We start from the raw sequence: 21,258 nt of genomic DNA, 5'->3' as shown, positions 1-21,258 counted from the left end.
CCCTTCTTCCCTCCTGTAACATATATAAAGGTTTCCATCATGTCCCCCCTTTCCCTTCTTCCCTCCTGTAACAAATATAAAGGTTTCCATTATGTCCCCCCTTTCCATTCTTCCTCCTGTAACATATGTAAAGGTTTCCATCATGTCCTCCCTTTCCCTTCTTCCCTTCTGTAACATATATAAAGCTTTCCATCATGTCCCCCCTTTCCCTTCTTCCCCCTTTAACATATATAAAGGTTTCCATCATGTCCCCCCTTTCCCTTCTTCCCTCCTGTAACATATATAAAGGTTTCCATCATGTCCCCCCTTTCCCCTTTTTCTCCACACTATACAGATTTAGATCCTTAAAGGGGTGTTCCACTCAAACATAATCACATCTGGAATACTGTGTTCAGTTCTGGAGACCTCACCTACAAAAAAGATATCAAAGACGGGCTGCAAAAATAGTGGAAGGTGTGAGGCATAAACCATATCAGGAAAGACTTAAAGGGGTATTCCACTCCGACATAACTTTTGATATGTTGCTGCCCATGGTGAGACTAACAATTCCTTCCACACTTGTTATTATGTATTCAGTGTCCTTCCCTCAGTTCTCAGCTGCTGCTTTCTGCTGAAAACACAAAAATCTGTGTGTGAGCTTTTCTCTCTGTCTCCCCCTCATCCCCCCTCCCTTTTGAGACGGCTGATGTAAACAAGTCCCTGGCAGGCTGTATCTGCAACATTGTAACTTCTTTGTAATGTTTTGGAGGGTCAAGTTGCTGATGAACTCGCTGTGCTCTCTTCGGCTCCTCACTTTATTCTTCCATCTTGTGATTTGTGTAATGGAATCTCTATACGACCAGCCTGGAAAAATCAACCTCTTCAACTATGTGACAAATAGAGCACACTATAAGCCCCGGGGCGAGGACTTCACCCCAGCAACTTAGTTCATGCCTTGATACATTACTTCCTATAGTAGTGGGTTAGAGGTAATCCTTTATTAGCATATATCAGTGGATATGGGGGATTTCCTGTAATGTTATATGGCTGAGGAAAGATAAAATACCCCGACCGGCTGTTTATGTTTCTAATTAACATCATAGTCCATATGTGTCCCCAATAAAGAGAACTACTGCCGGCATGCGCATATATATTATATTGTATTTATTGTGTCTGACTTTCTCACTAAATGCTGAAAATGAGGCACAATCCCGGTCTACCATCTTTAGGCTATGTTCACACTAGGTAAGTTTCATATTAATCACAGCCGTTGTTGCTGATTTGCAACTTACATTGTGCTGCCGTCTATGGAATCACGGCCGGAGTGTATACACATGGTATACACTCCGGCTGGGATTGATAGCAGCCACGCAAAAACTGACATGTCAGTTTTTTGCAGCTGCTATTCATTGAATAGCGGCCGCAGAGAAGCTGTCAGTTCACACAATTGAGCGTGCGGCTCCGGCCTTTGGGTCATGTGATCAGGTCCTTCACCCTGCACTACAGGCCCTGATTGTTATTGCGATGCCCTGGCCCCTAGGGGCCACTCCGCAGTATAGATGGTGCTAACAGGCAGGAACCGGGGCAGCTGTGGGATATAGTGGTCACGGTGTAGGCACGAGGGTGATACAGCTGGAAACCGGACTCCTGACCATGCGGGAATACTGGGCATGCGATTCTTCGTTGTCCTTAGTCAGGGCACCAATTATCACACCAATGCCAAGGTTCAGAAACAACGGTAGTTGTATATTTATTGTAACGGTGGTAACTAGTAGCAACAGTCTCTCCGGATGCAACCGGGAATAAGGCAATCTTGAATAAGGCAGAGTAATGGGTGATGCTGCAATAGGCTGTGAGAGTAGCGTGCTGAATGATGGGAGTAGTAGTGACACTGAAGTTGAGATGCTGGGTGGAATGAGACTTGAATGAAATACTTGCTGTTGATGATTAGAGAAGATGATGATGAGAGGAACTGAAGAATGACTGAAGAATCGACACACAGATGAGAATCTTGAGACAGGAACACAGCCAGTGGACTGGAGCAACAGAGCACACGCAGGCCTCTCTCTTAGCAGGGAGAGAGGACAAACACACAACCTATTCCCTTGGTGGTAGGGAATAGACTCTAAACTTGTCTCCTGAGGGTGGAGGACAAGACTGAGGTAGCACAGGAAGTCACATGGTATTCCCCAGCCAAAAGCTCGATGACCATTGGTGTTACCATGGAAGCAGGGCACAGTCACGTGACATCCAGCCATTGCATCATCACATCATTAGGCATATACAGAGAAATATACATGAGAAGTACCATACTTGAACACTAGGAGGCGACATAATACCATTAGACACTGATACCTGAATATACATGCAATAAATGAATGAAATAGCAGACCTGAATACTGCAGGGGTGACACAATACACGCAGTTTGCAGTGGACCATAGCTTTCCAGAACAGAACTGGTTATAATAAAAGTGTGAGCATAAGGAGGGCTGTTCTGGGACACTGCATACCTCCCTACTAGAAATGAGCCGACCTCGGCGAACCACAAGCTGAGGTAGATGTGGCCGAATGAACATAGAGGACCAGGACAACAAGACAAGAGGAAGGAATGTTAGTGTGAGTGAATATGTAGATGTGTGTTTCCCACGCTCAAGGCACAGGTGACAAGAGATAATATGAAGAGAAAGAAAACCCTAGTGGCAGGACTTCACCTAGGGGTGCCTAACGTACTCTGGTTACAGGTAGTTAGTGCGTGAACCATCTGACATGGAAGTCAGGACAACTTAACTGCTGGCGGGGGACCCTCAACATTCCAGTCAGTTTGACAGTAGGTTTCCAATGAAAATGAGTTACCCTACTGGAAGAAAGAGAACTGTGAAGACCTGTGTACTGCCTTGGGTGTCTGTGTGAAGTGACTTGGACACCTGAAAGAGAAAAGAACAAAATAATAAACGCAAACATACATGGGGGCCCCTTACATACCGGTCAATCATACAACACAATTATCCAATAGGCCAAACACACGAAAAGGTATCCAAGGTGCAATATGTATGGACAAGTGTGAATGTTGGGTAAGACTATGTGTAGCAACTACTATGTTGGGACAAGACAGAGGTGAACAAACACTGGAAACAAAAGGAAAGGAAATACGAAAGACAACAAACACTGCGAGGTCTGAAGGAGGATTGGCTCACATAACTCTGAAGACATCTGAAGAAAACTGGCTCCAATAATCTTTCCAGCTGTAGATACAATAGATACAATAATATTATGCATGGAGAAAATAGAAGATCCTTCTGAAAAATACACTTTTTAGAAAATACTCCTTTAGAAAATATACTCTTTTAGAAAATAGACTTTCTCTGAGGCTATAAATATATACAGACTTCTTTACTCAGAGGAGGAGGAAACTGTCTGACTCTGACATGAAAATATACACTGTGAGAAAATACTTTTTCTAAAGACACACTTTACTCTGAGACTATCTAAATGACTTTCCTGCTTACTCAGAGGTAGGAAAATATATATATATGACTCTGACAAGAAAATAGACTTTTGACTACTAAAGTGCAATCATGAAATACAATAATAACCCTCTGACAATCACATAATCATGAAAAGTGTTTTAGGAAGGAATGGGTTAAGTGTCTCTGTGTGGTAGAGTCTCTTTAGGCAATGTAGAACATCGTCCATGTAAAGGCTCTGGGACAGGCACTAGAGAACAGTTTGAGTCAATGAGTGTCCATCAGCACATAGCTGGATGATAATAAGGAAACTTGGTCAGGAGGACCAGGCATGAACCTTGAACATTGCATAGAACTTTTTCCAAACCTAAAATGAAACAGTTATATGAACAGTTAAGAGCTTTGCTTTATGTAGTGAAGCTTAATCAAAGGATGCAGGAGGGCCCTGAGTAGGCTTCTTCTTCCTCCTCTCCCACGGGTAGTAGAAGCGTGGAGGGCCTGAAGCAGAAGCATCACTGGATGCCGTAGTGACTACAATGCTGGGCGTCACCGTGATGATAGGAGAGATGATGGGGGCCACATGATAGGTGACGGTCGTGGTAGAAGAGGCAGCTTTAGCCACGGCAGTGGGAGCAGTAGAGGTGGCTGCTGTAGTAGACGGGCCCGCTGTAGTGGAAGCTGCAGGAGCAGCGCTAGGCATAGCAGTGGCAGCTGTAGTGGCAGACGACAGGGCAGCAAGGGCCTGCTGAATGTTCTCGATCAGCTGCATAATCTTAGGCCCATGCCCGAGCACCCATTGCGGCAGGGGCGGCGAATCACACCCTGGAGGCCGCCACAGACCCGGGGACACTGGAGCCTTGGCGAGTCCTTTACTTTAAGGCCCGGGACGGAAGACAAGAAAGTCGAGTCACTTACGTACGGACTGCCGTCCGGTGATGTGAATCCTCCGTTAGAGAAGGCAAAGTCAGAGGCACAGAAGCGGTCAGGGCCCGGTGAAGTGCTGGTATCAGATGCGGACTACTCATTCTGGTCAGCAGAGGCCTTGGCGGAGGCCCGGCTAAGACTTCCATCATCCGATGTGGCAGCGCCCCAGCTGGTGTCGCTGTAGGATGGGAGTGGTGCTAGCAGGCGGGCAGGGTTGCGTGGCGGTACGCTCTCTGGCAGCTCCGGTATCACGGGAGCTGCGGCGGCAGGCAGACTTTCCTTGTGGGCCACCATCTTGCTACACACTGGCGTAGTCTTGAGGACCTGGGAGGAGGCGGAGGGCAGAGGCTGAAGTTCCGGTCCAGCAATCTGCCCAGCAACTGTGACGTCACTCGGCACGGGCAGCCAATCAGGAGAATTCACAGTAAAGTCTATGGCGCCGGGCGATTTCCGCACTTTGGCAGCATGGAGGTTAACCCCCTCCTGTCTGGGGTATGGCGCAGTTAGAAATTGAAGAAGACAGCGGCCATCTTGTGTACAGTCTAGGGCCCTGAGTGCCTCGATTACCCCCATGGTGATATGGCAAAGTCTTTCTGGGGATCAGTAGTGTACCTTGAGAATGCTGGCAGTCGGCACAATGCAGTCTGTATCCTGTTCGTGATGCCAAATGCGATGCCCTGGCCCCTAGGGGCCACTCCGCAGTATAGATGGTGCTGACAGGCAGGAATCGGGGCAGCTGTGGGATATAGTGGTCACGGTGTAGGCACGAGGGTGATACAGCTGGAAACCGGACTCCTGACCATGCGGGAATACTGGGCATGCGATTCTTCGTTGTCCTTAGTCAGGGCACCAATTATCACACCAATGCCAAGGTTCAGAAACAACGGTAGTTGTATATTTATTGTAACGGTGGTAACTAGTAGCAACAGTCTCTCCGGATGCAACCGGGAATAAGGCAATCTTGAATAAGGCAGAGTAATGGGTGATGCTGCAATAGGCTGTGAGAGTAGCGTGCTGAATGATGGGAGTAGTAGTGAAACTGAAGCAGAGATGCTGGGTGGAATGAGACTTGAATGAAATACTTGCTGTTGATGATTTGAGAAGATGATGATGAGCTGAACTGAAGAATGACTGAAGAATCGACACCCAGATGAGAATCTTGAGACTTGAGCCAGGAACACAGCCAGTGGACTGGAGCAACAGAGCACACGCAGGCCTCTCTCTTAGCAGGGAGAGAGGACAAACACACAACCTATTCCCTTGATGGAAGGGAATAGACTCTGAACTTGTCTCCTGAGGGTGGAGGACAAGACTGAGGTAGCACAGGAAGTCACATGGTAACCCCAGCCAAAAGCTTGATGACCATTGGTGTTACCATGGAAGCAGGGCACAGTCACATGACATCCAGCCATTGCATCATCACACCATTAGGCATATACAGAGAAATATACATGAGAAGTACCATACTTGAACACTAGGAGGCGACATAATACCATTAGACACTGATACCTGAATATACATGCAATAAATGAATGAAATAGCAGACCTGAATACTGCAGGGGTGACACAATACACGCAGTTTGCAGTGGACCATAGCTTTCCAGAACAGAACTGGTTATAATAAAAGTGTGAGCATAAGGAGGGCTGTTCTGGGACACTGCATTATCACCAGCAACATTTTGCAGCTGCCCCTTAGTTTTACTGCCAGGTAAGGAAGACAGGAAGGGGGCAGAGGTATTAAACAGCTATTGGCTATGGAGAGAGATGTCATCCAGAAGACTGAAAAAAAAAAACCAAGGTAGTTATACTGGGGGGCACAGAAACTTACGACAGCCATGTGGAAAACGAATGAGCAATGGGGTTTTCCATGAACATCAGTAGGAAACGTGTTTTGTTACTTTTCACAAACGTTGTTGAACTATTTACATAGAGAGTTGATGCTTATTAGTGGGAAAACTGACATTTTTTCTCTTTCATCAGCCCTTTGAAATTAGGCACAAAGGGGGTGACTGTCCCCAGTAGTATATAGCCCCTCTGTGTGCTCTCCCCCAGTAGTATATACCCCTGTGTGTTCTCCCCCAGTAGTATGTAGACTCCTGTGTGCTCTACCCCAATAGTATATAGCCCCCCTGTGCGCTCTCCCCCAGTAGTATATAGCCCCCCTCTGTGCGCTCTCCCCCAGTAGTATATATCCCCCTGTGCGTCTCCCCCAGTAGTATATAGTCCCCCTGTATGCTCTCCCCCAGTGGTATATAGGTCCCCTCTGCGCTCTCCCCCAGTGGTATATAGCCCCCCCTGTGCGCTCTCCCCCAGTAGTATATAGTCCCCCTGTGCGCTCTCCCCCAGTAGTATATTGCTCCTCTGTGCGCTCTCCCCCAGTAGTATATAGTCCCCCTGTGCACTCTCTCCCAGTGGTATATAGCCCCTGTGCGCTCTCCCCCTGTAGTATATAGCCCCTGTGCACTCTCCCCCAGTAGTATATAGTCCCCCTGTTTCCCCCCCCCAATAGTATATAGCCCCCCTGTGCGCTCTCCCCCAGTAGTATATTGCTCCCCTTTGCACTCACCCCCAGTAGTATATAGCCCCCCTGTGCGCTCTCCCCTAGTAGTATATAGCTCCCCTGTGCGCTCTCCCCCAGTATTATATAGCCCCCCTGTGCGCTCTCCTCCAGTAGTATATAGCCCCCTGTGCGCTCTCCCCCAGTAGTATATAGTCCCCCTGTGCTCTCTCCCCCAGTAGTATATAGCCCCCCTGTGCGCTCTCCCCCAGTAGTATTTAGTCCCCCTGTGCGCTGTCCCCCAGTAGTATATAGCCCCCCTGTGCGCTCTCCCCCAGTAATATATAGTCCCCCTATGCGCTCTCCCCCAGTAGTATATTGCTCCCCTGTGCGCTCTCCCCAGTAGTATATAGCCCCCCTGTAGGCTCTCCCCTAGTAGTATATAGCTCCCCTGTGCGCTCTCCCCCAGTAGTATATAGCTCCCCTGTGCGCTCTCCCCTAGTAGTATATAGCCCCCCTGTACACTCTCCCACAGTAGTATATAGCTCAAGTATATACAAATTCCACCATTGGACTTTGACAGTGGCTTAAGAGCTTTCTTGTGAAGCAGAGTTGATAAATCAGATATGTACCACATACATGAATGTATAGGAGCAAAAATGTGCTGGTTTTAGTAAAGTAGCTTAGGTCACTGTACTGTTTTTCTCCTCCATGGAACAAATCACTTCCTGGTTTCCTCTCCGAACTTTGACCTTGCTGTTGCCATGCAACAGTACACACATTTTCCACAATCCAACTTGCTTACAAGCACAGTGGAGACCAACTGCCAAGACTGCAGTTGAACTGAGCATGCCCGACCACCTCAGTGGGTAATATCCAAGGGCAACAGGTTATAAGAGCAAAGCATCCACATGAGGGATTAGTAAATCCTATACTTCTCAAACAGGATATTTACTAGAAATGTCTGTACATTTCTGTACATTTCATTTCATGTTGCTGTGTTCTGTATAAAGAGGGGAAAGCTGCAAGCAGACTGCTTTGGCAGCGGCTTATCCCTCCAAGAACAAAGGGGTCGGGCACTGAAAATTCATCTGTCGCTGGGGTCTCAGGAGATCCTTATACACATTATACTGATTGTATATTGGTATACTGATGATACTGATGTAAGTAGAAAGCCAAGTGACTGGTATCTACATGTACAATTTTATACCCCTTTTATCCTGTGTTATTATCTTCCCATTCATAAACTTAATCCTGGAGATTAGAGAAGCCAAACCAGCACAAGCAGGAGAAATCTTTGCATTGTGTAAGCCTGATGTGATAGAGAGAAGTGAAAAGTACCTTGTGGACTGAAGCCAGATTGTAAGTAACCAGAGTGTAGTTCCGGCCTCCTACCACCAGAGGCAGTGTTACTGTTTTAAAGGCTTTCAGATCTGTTTTTGGTTCTTTCCTTCTGAATCCAGAATTTACAGAGGATTTTTTTATTAGTTTGTCTTCAAGTTGCTCAGGAATAATAGATGTTACCAAGGTGCGCCTAGCCTTTGTGCTCCCTGATGGGAAAAGTGGATACCTGAACTTCTGGCAGCTAATGGATTGCACACTGTGCCGGGTCCAGACTTTCAAAACCAGAAGGTGCAAACGAGGAAAGAGGAAGAGGGTATATTATTTACACAAAAAAACACATAGGGCCATAAGCCCAAAAGGGGCCCCCTCTATCTTGTACCTCCTCCTATACTAATAGTAAAGATGTACTGAAATATAATAAAATATAACTTTTATTTATATACTAGATAAAAAAGTGAATAAACAAGATACGTGTATTAAAAACACAGTCGCTGGATATAGGTAGCATTAATTATACACCTCTGTGGTATCACTAAATCGTGTGATCTGTAATGATACACACTCAGGGTGATATGACGAATTGAAGCGAAGGGCTAACCACTATCACAATCTCCTATCACATCTATTAGCTGTAACAGCGCTATATACTCAGCTGTGCTGAGGTGACTGTGGGGCCCGAAGGCCTCCTGGGGTCACTACCCAAAATCTATGCTATCTGCTGTTCTTCCTATCTAAAGTGTAGTGGTAAGCCCAACGCAATCATATATATAGTAGTCGTGATAAGGCTACTCCAGTACTGCTAGTTAAAAATGACACACACTGCCCCTGCGACTAGTTTCGCCCTAACACGGGCGTCTTCAGGCACAGGGCAGATGGCGGCGTGTCCTGGGATGGCGCCCTGTTTTAAACCCTTTTTCTATGACGTAATGTAGGAAGGATGGGGAGGCAACATAGCTACTAGCCAATCGCTGATAAATAGCTGTGATGGGCGTGTTACTCACGATTAGGAGCGTAATCAGGACCCAGACCGCTTCCGCTACTCATGCTGAACGGGATACAGTCAGCTGATCTGGCTAGTCAGCTGATCCGCAGCAGAAGCGCCTTACATACGGTCTCCCATTCCCCTTGTATAGGTACGCATGCGCAATAAGGGCATCTATCCACAGTCCGGATAAACCAGATGAACCAGGGCGCATGCGCACTAGGTAACTGTCAAGAACCGTCCGGCACCTATATTCAGCTCAAAATACTCCTGTTAGCCCTATGTATCTGCCCATGATAGTCATCTCTAGTCTACATTCTCCTGGAGAACCTAAAAGAGCCCAATAATAGCCCGATCAGAGATCGTACATACGTATTAGGTGCGGAAATGCAGACCTGAGATAAACTGGGCATAATACATATCTATTAAAATATTGGATACACCATGTACATCTAATGCTGTGGCTCACAATACTCCTTTTCATATAGTTATCATTCTAATTTAATAGAACATCCCCTATGGCCTAGTCAATTATAGTAATCTCCCCCTTATAAACTCATAGGTCAGGGCACCCCTCCACATCGTATCTATATTTATAAATCAACAATACATACTAATATTAGATCAAAACACTGATATATACTCGTTATACTGTGCATTTATTGAGTAAGGTCTACTACAGAAAGGCGGAGAAGGAAAATCCCTCATTCAGCCCTTTTGGACTACGAGTGGATAATCGATAGATCCACCTCGCCTCTTCACGTAACAATTTCTTATCTATGTCACCTTTACGGTCACCCAGAGTAATGTGACAAATACCCCAAAACTGCAAATTCTCAAATTTGCCTGCATGTTCGCATCTGATATGTCGGGCGATGGATGTATCCTGCCCTGTGCGTATCGAGCTTAGATGTTTAGAGATGCGTCTCCGGAATTCCTGCGAGGTTTTGCCTACATATAACTTCCCGCATTCACACTGTATACAGTATATAATATTTCTCGTCCTGCACGTAATATGTTGCCGAATTTGATAGATTTTATTATCTACAGGATTTGTAAATTCCTGAATGGACAGTAGATAGGGACAGAAACTACAGCTACTGCATGGGAACGACCCCATGTCCTCTCTCGGGCCAACCTTTTCCTTCTCTGTCATGTGACTATGTACGAGGATATCCCGCAGGTTGGGACCTCTACGGTAAGTAACACTAGGACGTGGTCCAATAACCTGTCCAAGATCCTCGTCCATAGTGAGGAGTCGCCAATGTCTATTCAATATCTGTTTAATCCCTTCTCCCTGTATATCATAGGTTCCAATACAGCGTATCTGTTGTGGACTATTGGTATCTGTAATTACATTATCACATAACAGGGCATTGCGGTCACTCATTAGGGCTCGTCTATATGCTCTTTTCAGTGGTTTCTTTGGATACCCACGTTTCTGGAAGCGATTATGTAGGTTATCACATTCTCTTTTAAAGTCTGACTCTTGAGAACAATTACGTTTATCCCGAAGATACTGGCCAACAGGAATACCCCTACGTAGGGGCTCCGGATGCCAGCTCTGCCAATGAAGGAAACTGTTGGTCGTGGTGGGCTTGCAATATATATCAGTTTGTATATTGATCTCAATATACAAACACCATAGACCCTACCCCTCTGTGACGTCATAGCTGCCTAGTAGGCCCCATCCCTCTACGGCCATTGGAACGGGCTGGCCTAAAGGTCTAGGCCCAACCCCCTCTAGGTCGGCCCATACCAATGGTCGCCAAGGGGGCGATGACATAACGGAGGGGCGGGGCCTACAGTGGTGATGTGGGTAGGGCTAAGTGGCACTGTGTGTCATAGAGACATGTGAAAAGTCTTGATTGGTCCGGGTCTGAGTGTTCACACCTGTACTGATCGGGAGATAGAGCGAGGAGAATACGCACTGCGGCACGTCCACTCTCGGCTCTGTTTCACCTGATCAGTCGCCCCCATAGAGCTCCTTTGTAAGTCCGACTGATCATGTGACAGAGCCTATGCAGTGTGTCTTCTCCCTACCCTATCTCCAAATCACTACAGGTCTGAACGCTCAGACCCGGACCGATCCAAACTTTTGACGTCTCTATGACCTCTCTACGATGTCTCTATGACATGTCAAAAGTTTTGTGAAGTGACAGTGACGCTTTAATAAAGAGTGAATATCATGGAATGGCTATAATGACATGGTCAGGGGGTGTATGTGTTTTACACTTAGGGGTATGTATGCCTAATACATATTTCATTAATGGAAGGCCGTATCAAGAAACTCTATAAGGCTGGGTTCACACTACGTATAATTTCATTAAACAACGTCCGTAGTTGCAGTTTTGCAACGACAGCCATTATTTAATGAAATTGCCGGTGTCTTTAATTACTATGGAATTCCTTGCGGCCGCAGAAAAAACTGACATGTCAGTTTTGTGCGGCTGCTATTCATTGAATAGCGGCCGCACAACACTAACAGAGTAGAACGGCCGGTGTCATACGGCTATGTTCACACAACGTATCTTTTTTATTAATCATGATTATTCTGTGGTGCACTACTGTGAGGCGGGACAGGTCACTTGCTAGATGGTGCTGGGTGACTCCACTAGTACTGTAGTACCGGCCGGATGATCTTCATTTCTGCTGAATTTGGATGCGCCCGCATCCGAATTCCCCGCTGCACACAATGGTGTGAACTGAATGGTGTTGAAAATTGGCAACAATGGCCGTGATTAATTTTGAACTTATGTTGTGTCAACATAGCTTGACTATGCTGGTGCTGATCCAGCTCTGCTGCTTCCAAAACAACAGTAAAAACAATGTTATGGGGTATGTAAAAGTCTCAGACGCTCCTCCGGGCCACGGATTTGTCACCTCCTTTCACAAAAAGGCCCATGCCACCCGGATCCCTGTGCCAGGACTGCTCTACTACTGTAAAAAAACACCAAACATGTAAATCCCCTATTACGGAGAGTAGCTCTTTGTTCCCCACTCGCTGCCGGCGCTACTACACACGATGGCAGCGAGCGGGTGAGTGCAGAGGGGGCCGCGCGGGGCGGGGGGGGGGGGGGGGGTTTGCCCGGGTGATCGCTAGATCGTCCAGGCAGTCCATAGTAGATAACACAGTCCTATCCCATGGAGCGACGACAGCAGATCGTTGCTATCTAAGTCGTTTGTCTTTCAACGATAATCGTTTCGTGTACTACTGGGCCTTAACTGATGGGCACTTTTGCTTTAAATTTGCACAAAAATGTTTTGACTGTCGTCACCCTAATATAATTTTTATATATATATATATATATATATATATATATATGAGGGAGATTTATCAAACATTGTGTAAAGTGAAACTCCTAGCAACCGCTAGCAACCAATCAGATTCCACCTTTCATTTTCCAAAGAGTCTGTGAGGAATGAAAGGTGGAATCTGATTGGTTGCTAGGGGCAACTGAGCCAGTGTCACTTTACACCATGTTTGATAAATCTCCCTCTACCTGTCTATAAAATAAAGGAATTTTCTCAGAACCAAATTTTATAGTGGATTCCAAATTTTATCTGGAATCACAGGCCACGTTATAATCCACAGAGCCATTCACAATTCTGCAGAGCTGTAATCTCCAAGGCTAATGAAGCTCTCAATACAGAAAGCTTTGGACACTGCCTGGTAACTTCCCGTAGCCCGTGGCCTCTGTATAAGGCTGGGAGCAGTTTTGAGCTCAAGCGGTACTCAAAATCAACTGGTTTCAGAAAGTTATATAGATTTGTAATTTTCTTCTTTTTTAAAACTCATCATCTGCTGTATGTCCTGCAGGAAGTGATGTGTTTTCTCCAGTCTAATACAGTGCTCTCTGCTGCCACCTCTGTCCTTGTCAGGAACTGTCCAGAGCAGAAGAGGTTTTCTATGGGGATTTGCTGCTTCTCTGGACAGAGGCGGCAGCAGAGAGCACTGTGTCAGACTGGAGAGAATACCCCACTTCCTGCAGAACATACAGCAGCTGATATGTATGGAAAGGCTGGAAACTTTTAAATAGAAGTAAATTACAGTTTACTTTAAATTTATAAAAAAAAATTTTTTTTGCCAGAGTACCCCTTTGATTTTGGGAATCAAACTAACCAAGAAATCAAAACTCATTTTTTTATTTACTTATTATTTTATTTATTTGAAATCACATATAGTACAGCGTATCAAAACCCCAAACCATAAAACATCATTGTAAAAAACAATTCTATAAATGATCGTGTGTCTGGATATACCTGGATGAGCTGCCTGGAGCTTGTAGGATGAGAATGCATTACAATTCACAACTGAGCAAAAGCGAAAAACAGAAGTTACCAAGCTACGATTTGACGTTATGAGCGCAGTTTCCATACTACACATCGCAGGAGATTTATCAAACATGGTGTAAAGTGAAACTGGCCCAGTTGCCCCTAGCAACCAATCAGATTCCACCTTTCATTTTCCAAAGAGTCTGTGAGGAATGAAAGGTGGAATCTGATTGGTTGCTAGGGGCAACTGAGACTGTCTCACTTTACACCATGTTTGATAAATCTCCCCCGATATCATGTCTAAATGTGGACTGAACCAATAATTGGTGTTGCCCTGTTGGTGACTGTATTCAAGAACAGAGGACTAAGAGCAATTCGGGAAAATTTTGGTAAAATTTGTGAATTTTTTTTTAATTTCATTAAACTTTACAATCTCACAATTGCAAGTTAAAATTATATTTTTATAGGGGTTTAACAATCCTTCCAAAGGGCCCCCACACTGTGTATACTATATTGGGAAAAAAAGTGTGATCAGGTAATATAGGAAGGGAAGGAGATGGAACTTTAGATTAGCGAGAAGCGTTAAGGCTGGGTTAACGCTGCGTTTTTTTTGTAATCTGTTTTTTTCATCCGTTTTATGCAAAAACGGATGAAAAAATTGTTCCGTTTATGTACGTCCATTTAGATCCGTTTTTCCAATATAAGAAAGATCAAAAACAGAGCAAAACGTGGTCAACCACGCTAAAAAACTGATGCGTTTTGATCCATTTTTTTTAACCGTTTTTTTTTTAATAATGGAAGTCAATTTAAAAATGCACAAATGCATACATTTTTTTCATCCTTTTTTTTTTCTTCATAAAACGGTTTAAAAAAATGCATTGCAAAAACGCAGTGTGAACTCAGCCTAAGGGGCCAAACCAACGTCAGTCGGGAGAATTACTATCACTAAAATTCTGCAATGACAACTAATTATTGCACCATGTATTGTCCCTGCATATCATCAAACAAGAGATATATTGACTTTGGTATCAGAAGGGAGGAAGGTGTTCAGGAATAGTAGCGACCCCCTACTGTATGAGTAACTGGGACATGACCAATACCAGATTGCGTATTATATAGGGGGAGTCGGTATAATAAATCAGTAAACAAGAAGGAGGAAAGATGTATTTATTGCCCATATAGGAAAGGATTCTTTACAGTAAAAGAGAAGTAGCAACAATATGGAACGTGGTGTTTATACTATTGACCACAAGGGGTCAGGGTCGAGTTCTACCATCAAGACACATTCCAGTCCACTTCTGTAAACCAAAGCTGCCAAGTAATCCAGAAGACAGTGAAATATTAACATGAAGAAAATATAAATCCTATATAAAAATATAATAAAGAATGAAAATATATAAACTTCAAAATACTATGTGAGCCACAATCATTAAAGAAGATGTTCTTCAATGACTGTCACAAGGCAGAGACTCATGGGGGGAAGGGGGGGGGGACCATTCACATTTCTCTCATTTTCATTGTTTATAACATTAAAGTGACTCAGTATTAAAAGAAAAAGTTCAGAAGAATAGAAAGCGGCATAATCATGAAATGTAAGGAATCATCAAATCCAATGCCCCTATACAGAGGAGGGTGCAGCCTAATGCCCCTATACAGAGGAGGGTGCAGCCTAATGCACCTATACAGAGGAAGGTGAATTACTATACTAGTAATTACTATATAGAAGCATAGGGGACCTCATTACTATATTGTGGCACAAGGGGACCTAATTACTCTATGTGGGCACAGTGGGCATAATTACTATATGGGGCACAGGGAACCTAATTACTATATGGGGGCACAGGGGGCCTAATTACTATATGAGGGCACAGGGGGCCTAATTACTATATGGGCACAGGGAGGCCTAGTTACTATATGGGGGCACAGGGGGATCTAATTACTATATGTGGACACAGGGGGCCTAATTACTATATGGGGAACAGGGGGGCCTAATTACTATATGGAGGCATAGGGGACCTCATTGCTATATTGCAGCACAAGGGCACCTAATTACTATATGGGGGCACAGCAGAATTAGTGCTATTTTGCTACAAATAACTAAAAAAATTTGGATTGTTTTGTCTAGAATCTGAAAGAGATGCAGCCTGTCAACTTTAAATTTATTTTCTATGTGTGGCCTTTTTTTCCTGGCCCGAGTTGGAGACCCCCGGACTGAGTGTTGTCACTGGTTTCTAGTGAAGAGAGAGGCTTCATTCTTAGTGATTTCACCCCTCCTATGAATGGGTTGAGAGCATAATGTTACCTCACTCTATCAAATGGATTGATGTGACTGAGCTGTAATACCACATTCAACCTGTAAACAGGAGTGGCACTGTTTCTGTTTGTAATCCTGTACAACCAATTTAAATAAGACAAATTAATTTTTATTACAGAGGCTGTCTGTCTATTGTAGCCTCGATGCGGTAATACACACTGTCTAGCAAAGGCAAATGAAGCATAGTAAGACATGTTAACTTAAGGCCCGGCCTATCTAACCCTTAGACAAGGAAATCCTAAAGAAGTGCTCCCACCTTAGTTTTTCAAAGCCACAGCAAGAAATTTTACAGAATTACAGTAATTATCGCAACGACATGAAACGCGTCACTAATCTGCACTTGCCATGTAGTATTAGAATGTAATATAATGGTAACAAATTACATATGTGGCATTACACCAAGGCTTATACTGAAGTTCTGGCTTAGCTCCCAGTACCATAGATGCGCCAGAGATAGAGCGTCACAGAATATAATGGTTACTATAGACAGTAAAGGCCGGAATATCAGCAGATTTACATTATGGAAGAAAACGGGCACAGAACGACGTCCAGGCCGGACTCCACCCTTCATACTTTCTTTCTCACGCTCCTCTAGCGCCTCCAATAGCCAATACCCGGTAAGGTTTAGCGACCACAATTGTTCTATAGGAAAAAAAAAACACAATGCAAATCGTGTATAAAAAAAATGTTTCACCTATCTCTTATATAAAATCATGTTTTCCTTCTAAGCTCAAGTGACATAGAGACTGGGCTGAGCTGCAGCATGCATGCCTCCTCCCTCCACCACCCCTCCCTGCTGGTTTTATACATCAGTCATGCAGGGAAGGAGCTTAATTTTTTTTAGTCAGTGACTATGCTATAAATTAAGGAGCTTAATTTATTTTTTTATTAGTCAGTGACTATGCTATAATAAACTGGAGACATCTTAAAAAATTTTATGTTGGCAAGATTAGTCAGTATGATACAGTTAAACCTACCTTGTACTGTGGCTTGAGAACGTCTACTTTATCCATTAATTTTTTCACCCATTGCAAGTTGGTCGGGGCGCACAGGTGCCTGTTCCGGCGGGTGATGAATCTACATAGAAAGAAAGTAAATTTAATTCATTACACAGTTCATGTTGACCCAAATCATAATATTAGCCCCTCTCCCTTCCTTCCACCTCTGCCGATAGTAAGAGAGACAACATTTGGACTTTAATCCAAAAAGCATGTAAGAAAGTGGATTAGAAGACGTTTTATCTTGTAAGATATGTTATTACATGGAAGCATAATAGGGAATAGAAGACGTTTTATCTTATAAGATATGTTATTACTTTATAGGTTACATACTATCTAGCTGGACACTTACACAATGGCATCAATATTGCAGCCCTTTGCTGTAGTCTGCCTGAAGTAGCACTTGACATTCTGGTAAGGAATCTCCTTGTCCTTGGTCCTCAGGCAGCAGTCAGACGTCATGAGATTAGAGGAAGACACTGCAAAAAGGAGAATATTCAATGTAGTTGTTTGGAAGTTTACAATTACTTTTTAATATGTGTTATGTGTCTAAACCAGTGGTCTCCGACCCATAGCCATCGTGAGACTACTACTCCCAGAATGACCTCAGAGCTGAATTCACAATTCTGCTGAGTTCCCAGTAATTCCTGCTTGTTCAGTATCTGCACAGTTTGCTCTGATAATTTGAAGTGATCTTAAAAGGGTTATCCAGGATTAAAAAAAAACATATATGATTTCTTCCAGATACGGCTCCCCTCTTGTTCCCAGTTTGTGTGTGGTTTTGCACACAGGATGTAACTCAGGATCAGTACAAGATAAGGAATGAAATAGTGAGTGCAGCTCTGGAGTACAATACTGCATCAGTAATGTAATGTATTTACACAGTGACCTGACCAGCAGAATAGTGAGTGCAGACTCAAACCCGAACCCGGTTCGCTCATCTCTATACAGGATGTAACTCAGGATCAGTACGGGATAAGTAATGTATGTACACAGTGACCCCACCAGCAGAATAGTGAGTGCAGCTCTGGAATATAATGCAGGATGTAACTGAGGATCAGTATGGAATAAGTAAGGTAATGTATGTACACAGTGACCCCACCAGCAGAATAGTGAGTGCAGCTCTGGGGTATAATACAGGATGTAACTCAGGATCAGTAATGTATGTACACTGTGACCCACCAGCAGAATAGTGAGTGCAGCTCTGGAGTATAATACAGGATGTAACTCAGGATCAGTACAGGATAAGTAATGTAATGTATGTACACAGTGACCCTACCAGCAGAATAGTGAGTGCAGCTCTGGAGTATAATACAGGTCCCCACCTGTATCCATGGACTTTAGTAAGTAGCAGTAATAGAGTCATGCACACTTATCATATATATTAGTGACACTGATACTGGAATTGTGTTGAAACCTTTTGGTCTAATAAAGTAACCATGACTGACACCGCAGCTTCTTGTTTCTCTGCCGGGATAGATGACAATGTATCCCTGAGATAACACAGCGCTATAAACAATACCGCAAGGCTGGAGAATTTATTACACATAGTAAACAATACAGTATAGTTCTTAGATAAGGTTATAGTGATACGTCATCTGTTTATAATGCGGCTATATAGGCCATGCTTCTAGCAGCCTAAACCTGGGCTATGGCTAATGGGAACTCCGACTACACAGACCCACGAGTCTGAGGTTATTATTATTATTATTATTATTATTATTATTTTTCTTCATGCTGTTTAATATCCTGGAGTATGGAGCTGTAGCTGTAATAATCTGCCCTTACATAGGAGAGCGGGTCACACTGACTGATCTATTAGTACCAACCCCCCTGGACATCACAGATAGGGGGGGAAACATAGAACTGCACATCAGGGAAGAGAACATCACACTAATAGACTGAGAAAACTGGTGACAGCAAATCACTAGATATAAGGAAACAGGTAATACAATGAAGACCACAGAGCTGCCTGCCTACATCTGCTCCCACTATAATAGATTGCTCCTGTTCATACAGAGCAGCCTGATGCATCAATCCTACCCAATCCCATAGAGTGCAATCAGATCTTTACAGTGCTGTCTAGGATATCAATCCTATCTACATGGGGCATTTTAACACAGACCTTCTCAGTGACCTCCAACCATGGGCTCTCCAGCTGTTCTCAGACAGGGCATGCTGGGAGTTGTAGTTTTATAACAACTGGAGAGCCCCAGCTTGGAGACCATGGTAGTGGACCTTGCCCCTTCAGCCCTGCATGTTACTATTGGCACAACCACACAACAAGCAAAGACCGACTGTAATCCTAACCGTACCCTGAGGAATTGTTATTTAGGCAACTGTGCCATAGGATAGGCAAAGCTTCTCCACTATGCAGCCAAATGGTTCACTCTCTATGTACAGCAAGTTTATATACAGACTAGTCTAAAATGTACAAAGTAAAAAGATAAAAGTATAATAATGATAACAATAGCATAAAAATATAGAAATATAAAAAGTACAAAGTAAAAAGGTAAAATAATAATAATAATAATAGTAGTATAAACATGTAGGAATATAGAAAAACAAAGAAATATAAAATGTACAAAGTAAAAAAAATAAAAGTATAATAATAGTAATAGTATAAAAAATATAGAAATATAAAATGGACACAGTAAAAAAAAGGGTAATAATAATAGTATAAAAAATATAGAAAAACATAGAAATATAACAAAAAATAAAAGTATAGTAATAGTATAAAAAGTATAGAAATATAAAATGGACACAGTAAAAAAAAGGGTAATAATAATAGTATAAAAAATATAGAAAAACAGAAATATAACAAAAAATAAAAGTATAATAATAGTATAAAAAATATAGAAATATAAAATGGACACAGTAAAAAAAAGGGTAATAATAGTAAAAAAAATATAGAAAAATATAGAAATAAAAAAATTAAAAAGTATAATAATAGTATAAAAAATATAGCACTCCAGTCTTTACCGTGGCTGATGACACAGATGAAGGCGACGGTGAGGACCACGAGGAGGGTGGTTGGGGACATGTTTGGAGCGAGGACTGTGATGGGGATAGATCCGCTCTGCGAGGCTTTCACACTCTGATCTCTGACATCCAGGTTCTTGTATTTATCCTAAACTTCACTTTCATTTCTGCAATATATCACCCCGCCCCAGTACACACACATGCAGTGCCAGAGGGCTAGCTGTCCAGTATCCCCCTCCTCCTCCTGTTATAGATGGGGGGGGGGTTGTTACAAATTTGAAAATTCCCCTTACTTTCTAGTTTTCCCCTGTAAATTTGGGAGGTTTCCTGCTCATCGCCCTCATCCCCTATGATAATTACAGCAAAAATGAGTGTCTCCTCTGCACAATCCGGTCAGGCTTAAGGGACGGTTCCTCTCCTGCAGAAATAGGAGGAGGGGTCGCATGTTTTTAATAAAAAAGACAGATGTCTCTATCTGATGCCTACTGGGAAACAATGTCAGGGCGCAGCATGGAGGGTCACACTGGGGGGCAAGGACCCTTTGGTCGCTGACTACATGTAACCCCCTTGTAAGAACATTGTAGTCTCTGTGGTCGTCATCGCATTCACAAGTCATAGTAATTGTAGAATCAGACACATAAATATCTACATATAGCAATGGGGGGGGGGGGGGGGGAGCCATATGACTAGTCAGTGTGCAGCTCCAGCCTGGACCTACAAAGCAACGACTCCTAGAGGATGCTAGGATGGAGGAACACTGCTGGAATACATGAAATCATTGCAAGACCAAGTTTTTGTACATGGAAAATGCTTAAAGGGTGTTCTCCAGCATTAGAAAAACATGGCCGCTTTCTTCCAGAGACAACACCGTTCTTGTCTCCAAATCAGGTGTAGTTTGCAATTAAGCTCCATTCACTTCAATGGAACTGAGTTACAGAGCCTGCATCCAAACTGCAGATGAGTGGTGCTGTCTCTGGAAGAAAGTGGCCATGTTTTTCTAACGCTGGAGAACCCCTTTAAGGGTACGTTCACACTTACCGTATCCGCAGCTGATTTTCTGCAGCAGATCCGCAGCAGATTTCATTTAAATAACTGAACATAGCATCAAATCTGCTGCAGATCTGCTGCTTATTTGCTGAGGATCCTGTAGGTGTGAATGCACCCTAAGGCTATGTTCACACTACGTAAGTCTCCAGACGTATCGCGTTCTGTGAATAAGCGGCTGGAGACTTACGTAGTTTGCGTATAATGGAAAGTATACTAAGTACGGCTGCACAGTTCACACTACGTATGAACTTACGCCCGGATCATACGCGGCGGCGTAAAAAATTAACCAGACCATTGTTTGCATACGAAAATGCCGTAACTTACGCCCGTAGCGTAACATGCGGTCCCGTACGTAGTGGTGATTTCTTCATTTTGCAGCTTTTTGTGCCGATCCAAAAGGTTCTGTGGGGTGTCCGGGGCTAGGCGAAGATTTCCAAGTAAAAGACCGCTG

General features: G+C 43.6%; 2 protein-coding genes across 2 annotated transcripts in view; both read right to left on the bottom strand.

The window, feature by feature from the left end:
* The window catches only part of LOC138786767 (zinc finger protein OZF-like), a 419,299-nt gene extending 417,359 nt beyond the window's left edge, over window positions 1-1,940 (bottom strand). The window contains exon 1 of the mRNA XM_069963807.1: window positions 1,914-1,940. The gene's annotated coding sequence lies outside the window, so the exon portion shown is untranslated. The remainder of the gene's footprint in view (window positions 1-1,913) is intronic.
* Window positions 1,941-13,331: 11,391 nt separating this feature from the next.
* LOC138786357 (C-C motif chemokine 5-like) lies at window positions 13,332-20,116 on the bottom strand. The gene is made up of 4 exons (XM_069963330.1): window positions 19,761-20,116; window positions 17,131-17,257; window positions 16,758-16,857; window positions 13,332-16,422 (listed from the first exon to the last, which is right to left on the bottom strand). Exons 1-4 carry the CDS (start codon window positions 19,819-19,821, stop codon window positions 16,405-16,407), a joined length of 306 nt encoding a protein of 101 aa, XP_069819431.1. The 5' UTR covers window positions 19,822-20,116; the 3' UTR covers window positions 13,332-16,404.
* Window positions 20,117-21,258: the final 1,142 nt, after the last annotated feature.

Source organism: Dendropsophus ebraccatus, chromosome 3 (assembly GCF_027789765.1).
Source record: "Dendropsophus ebraccatus isolate aDenEbr1 chromosome 3, aDenEbr1.pat, whole genome shotgun sequence".
Classification (NCBI taxonomy): domain Eukaryota; kingdom Metazoa; phylum Chordata; class Amphibia; order Anura; family Hylidae; genus Dendropsophus; species Dendropsophus ebraccatus.
Note: the sequence above shows the minus strand (reverse complement) of the source record. Positions and strands in the feature narration are given on the sequence as shown.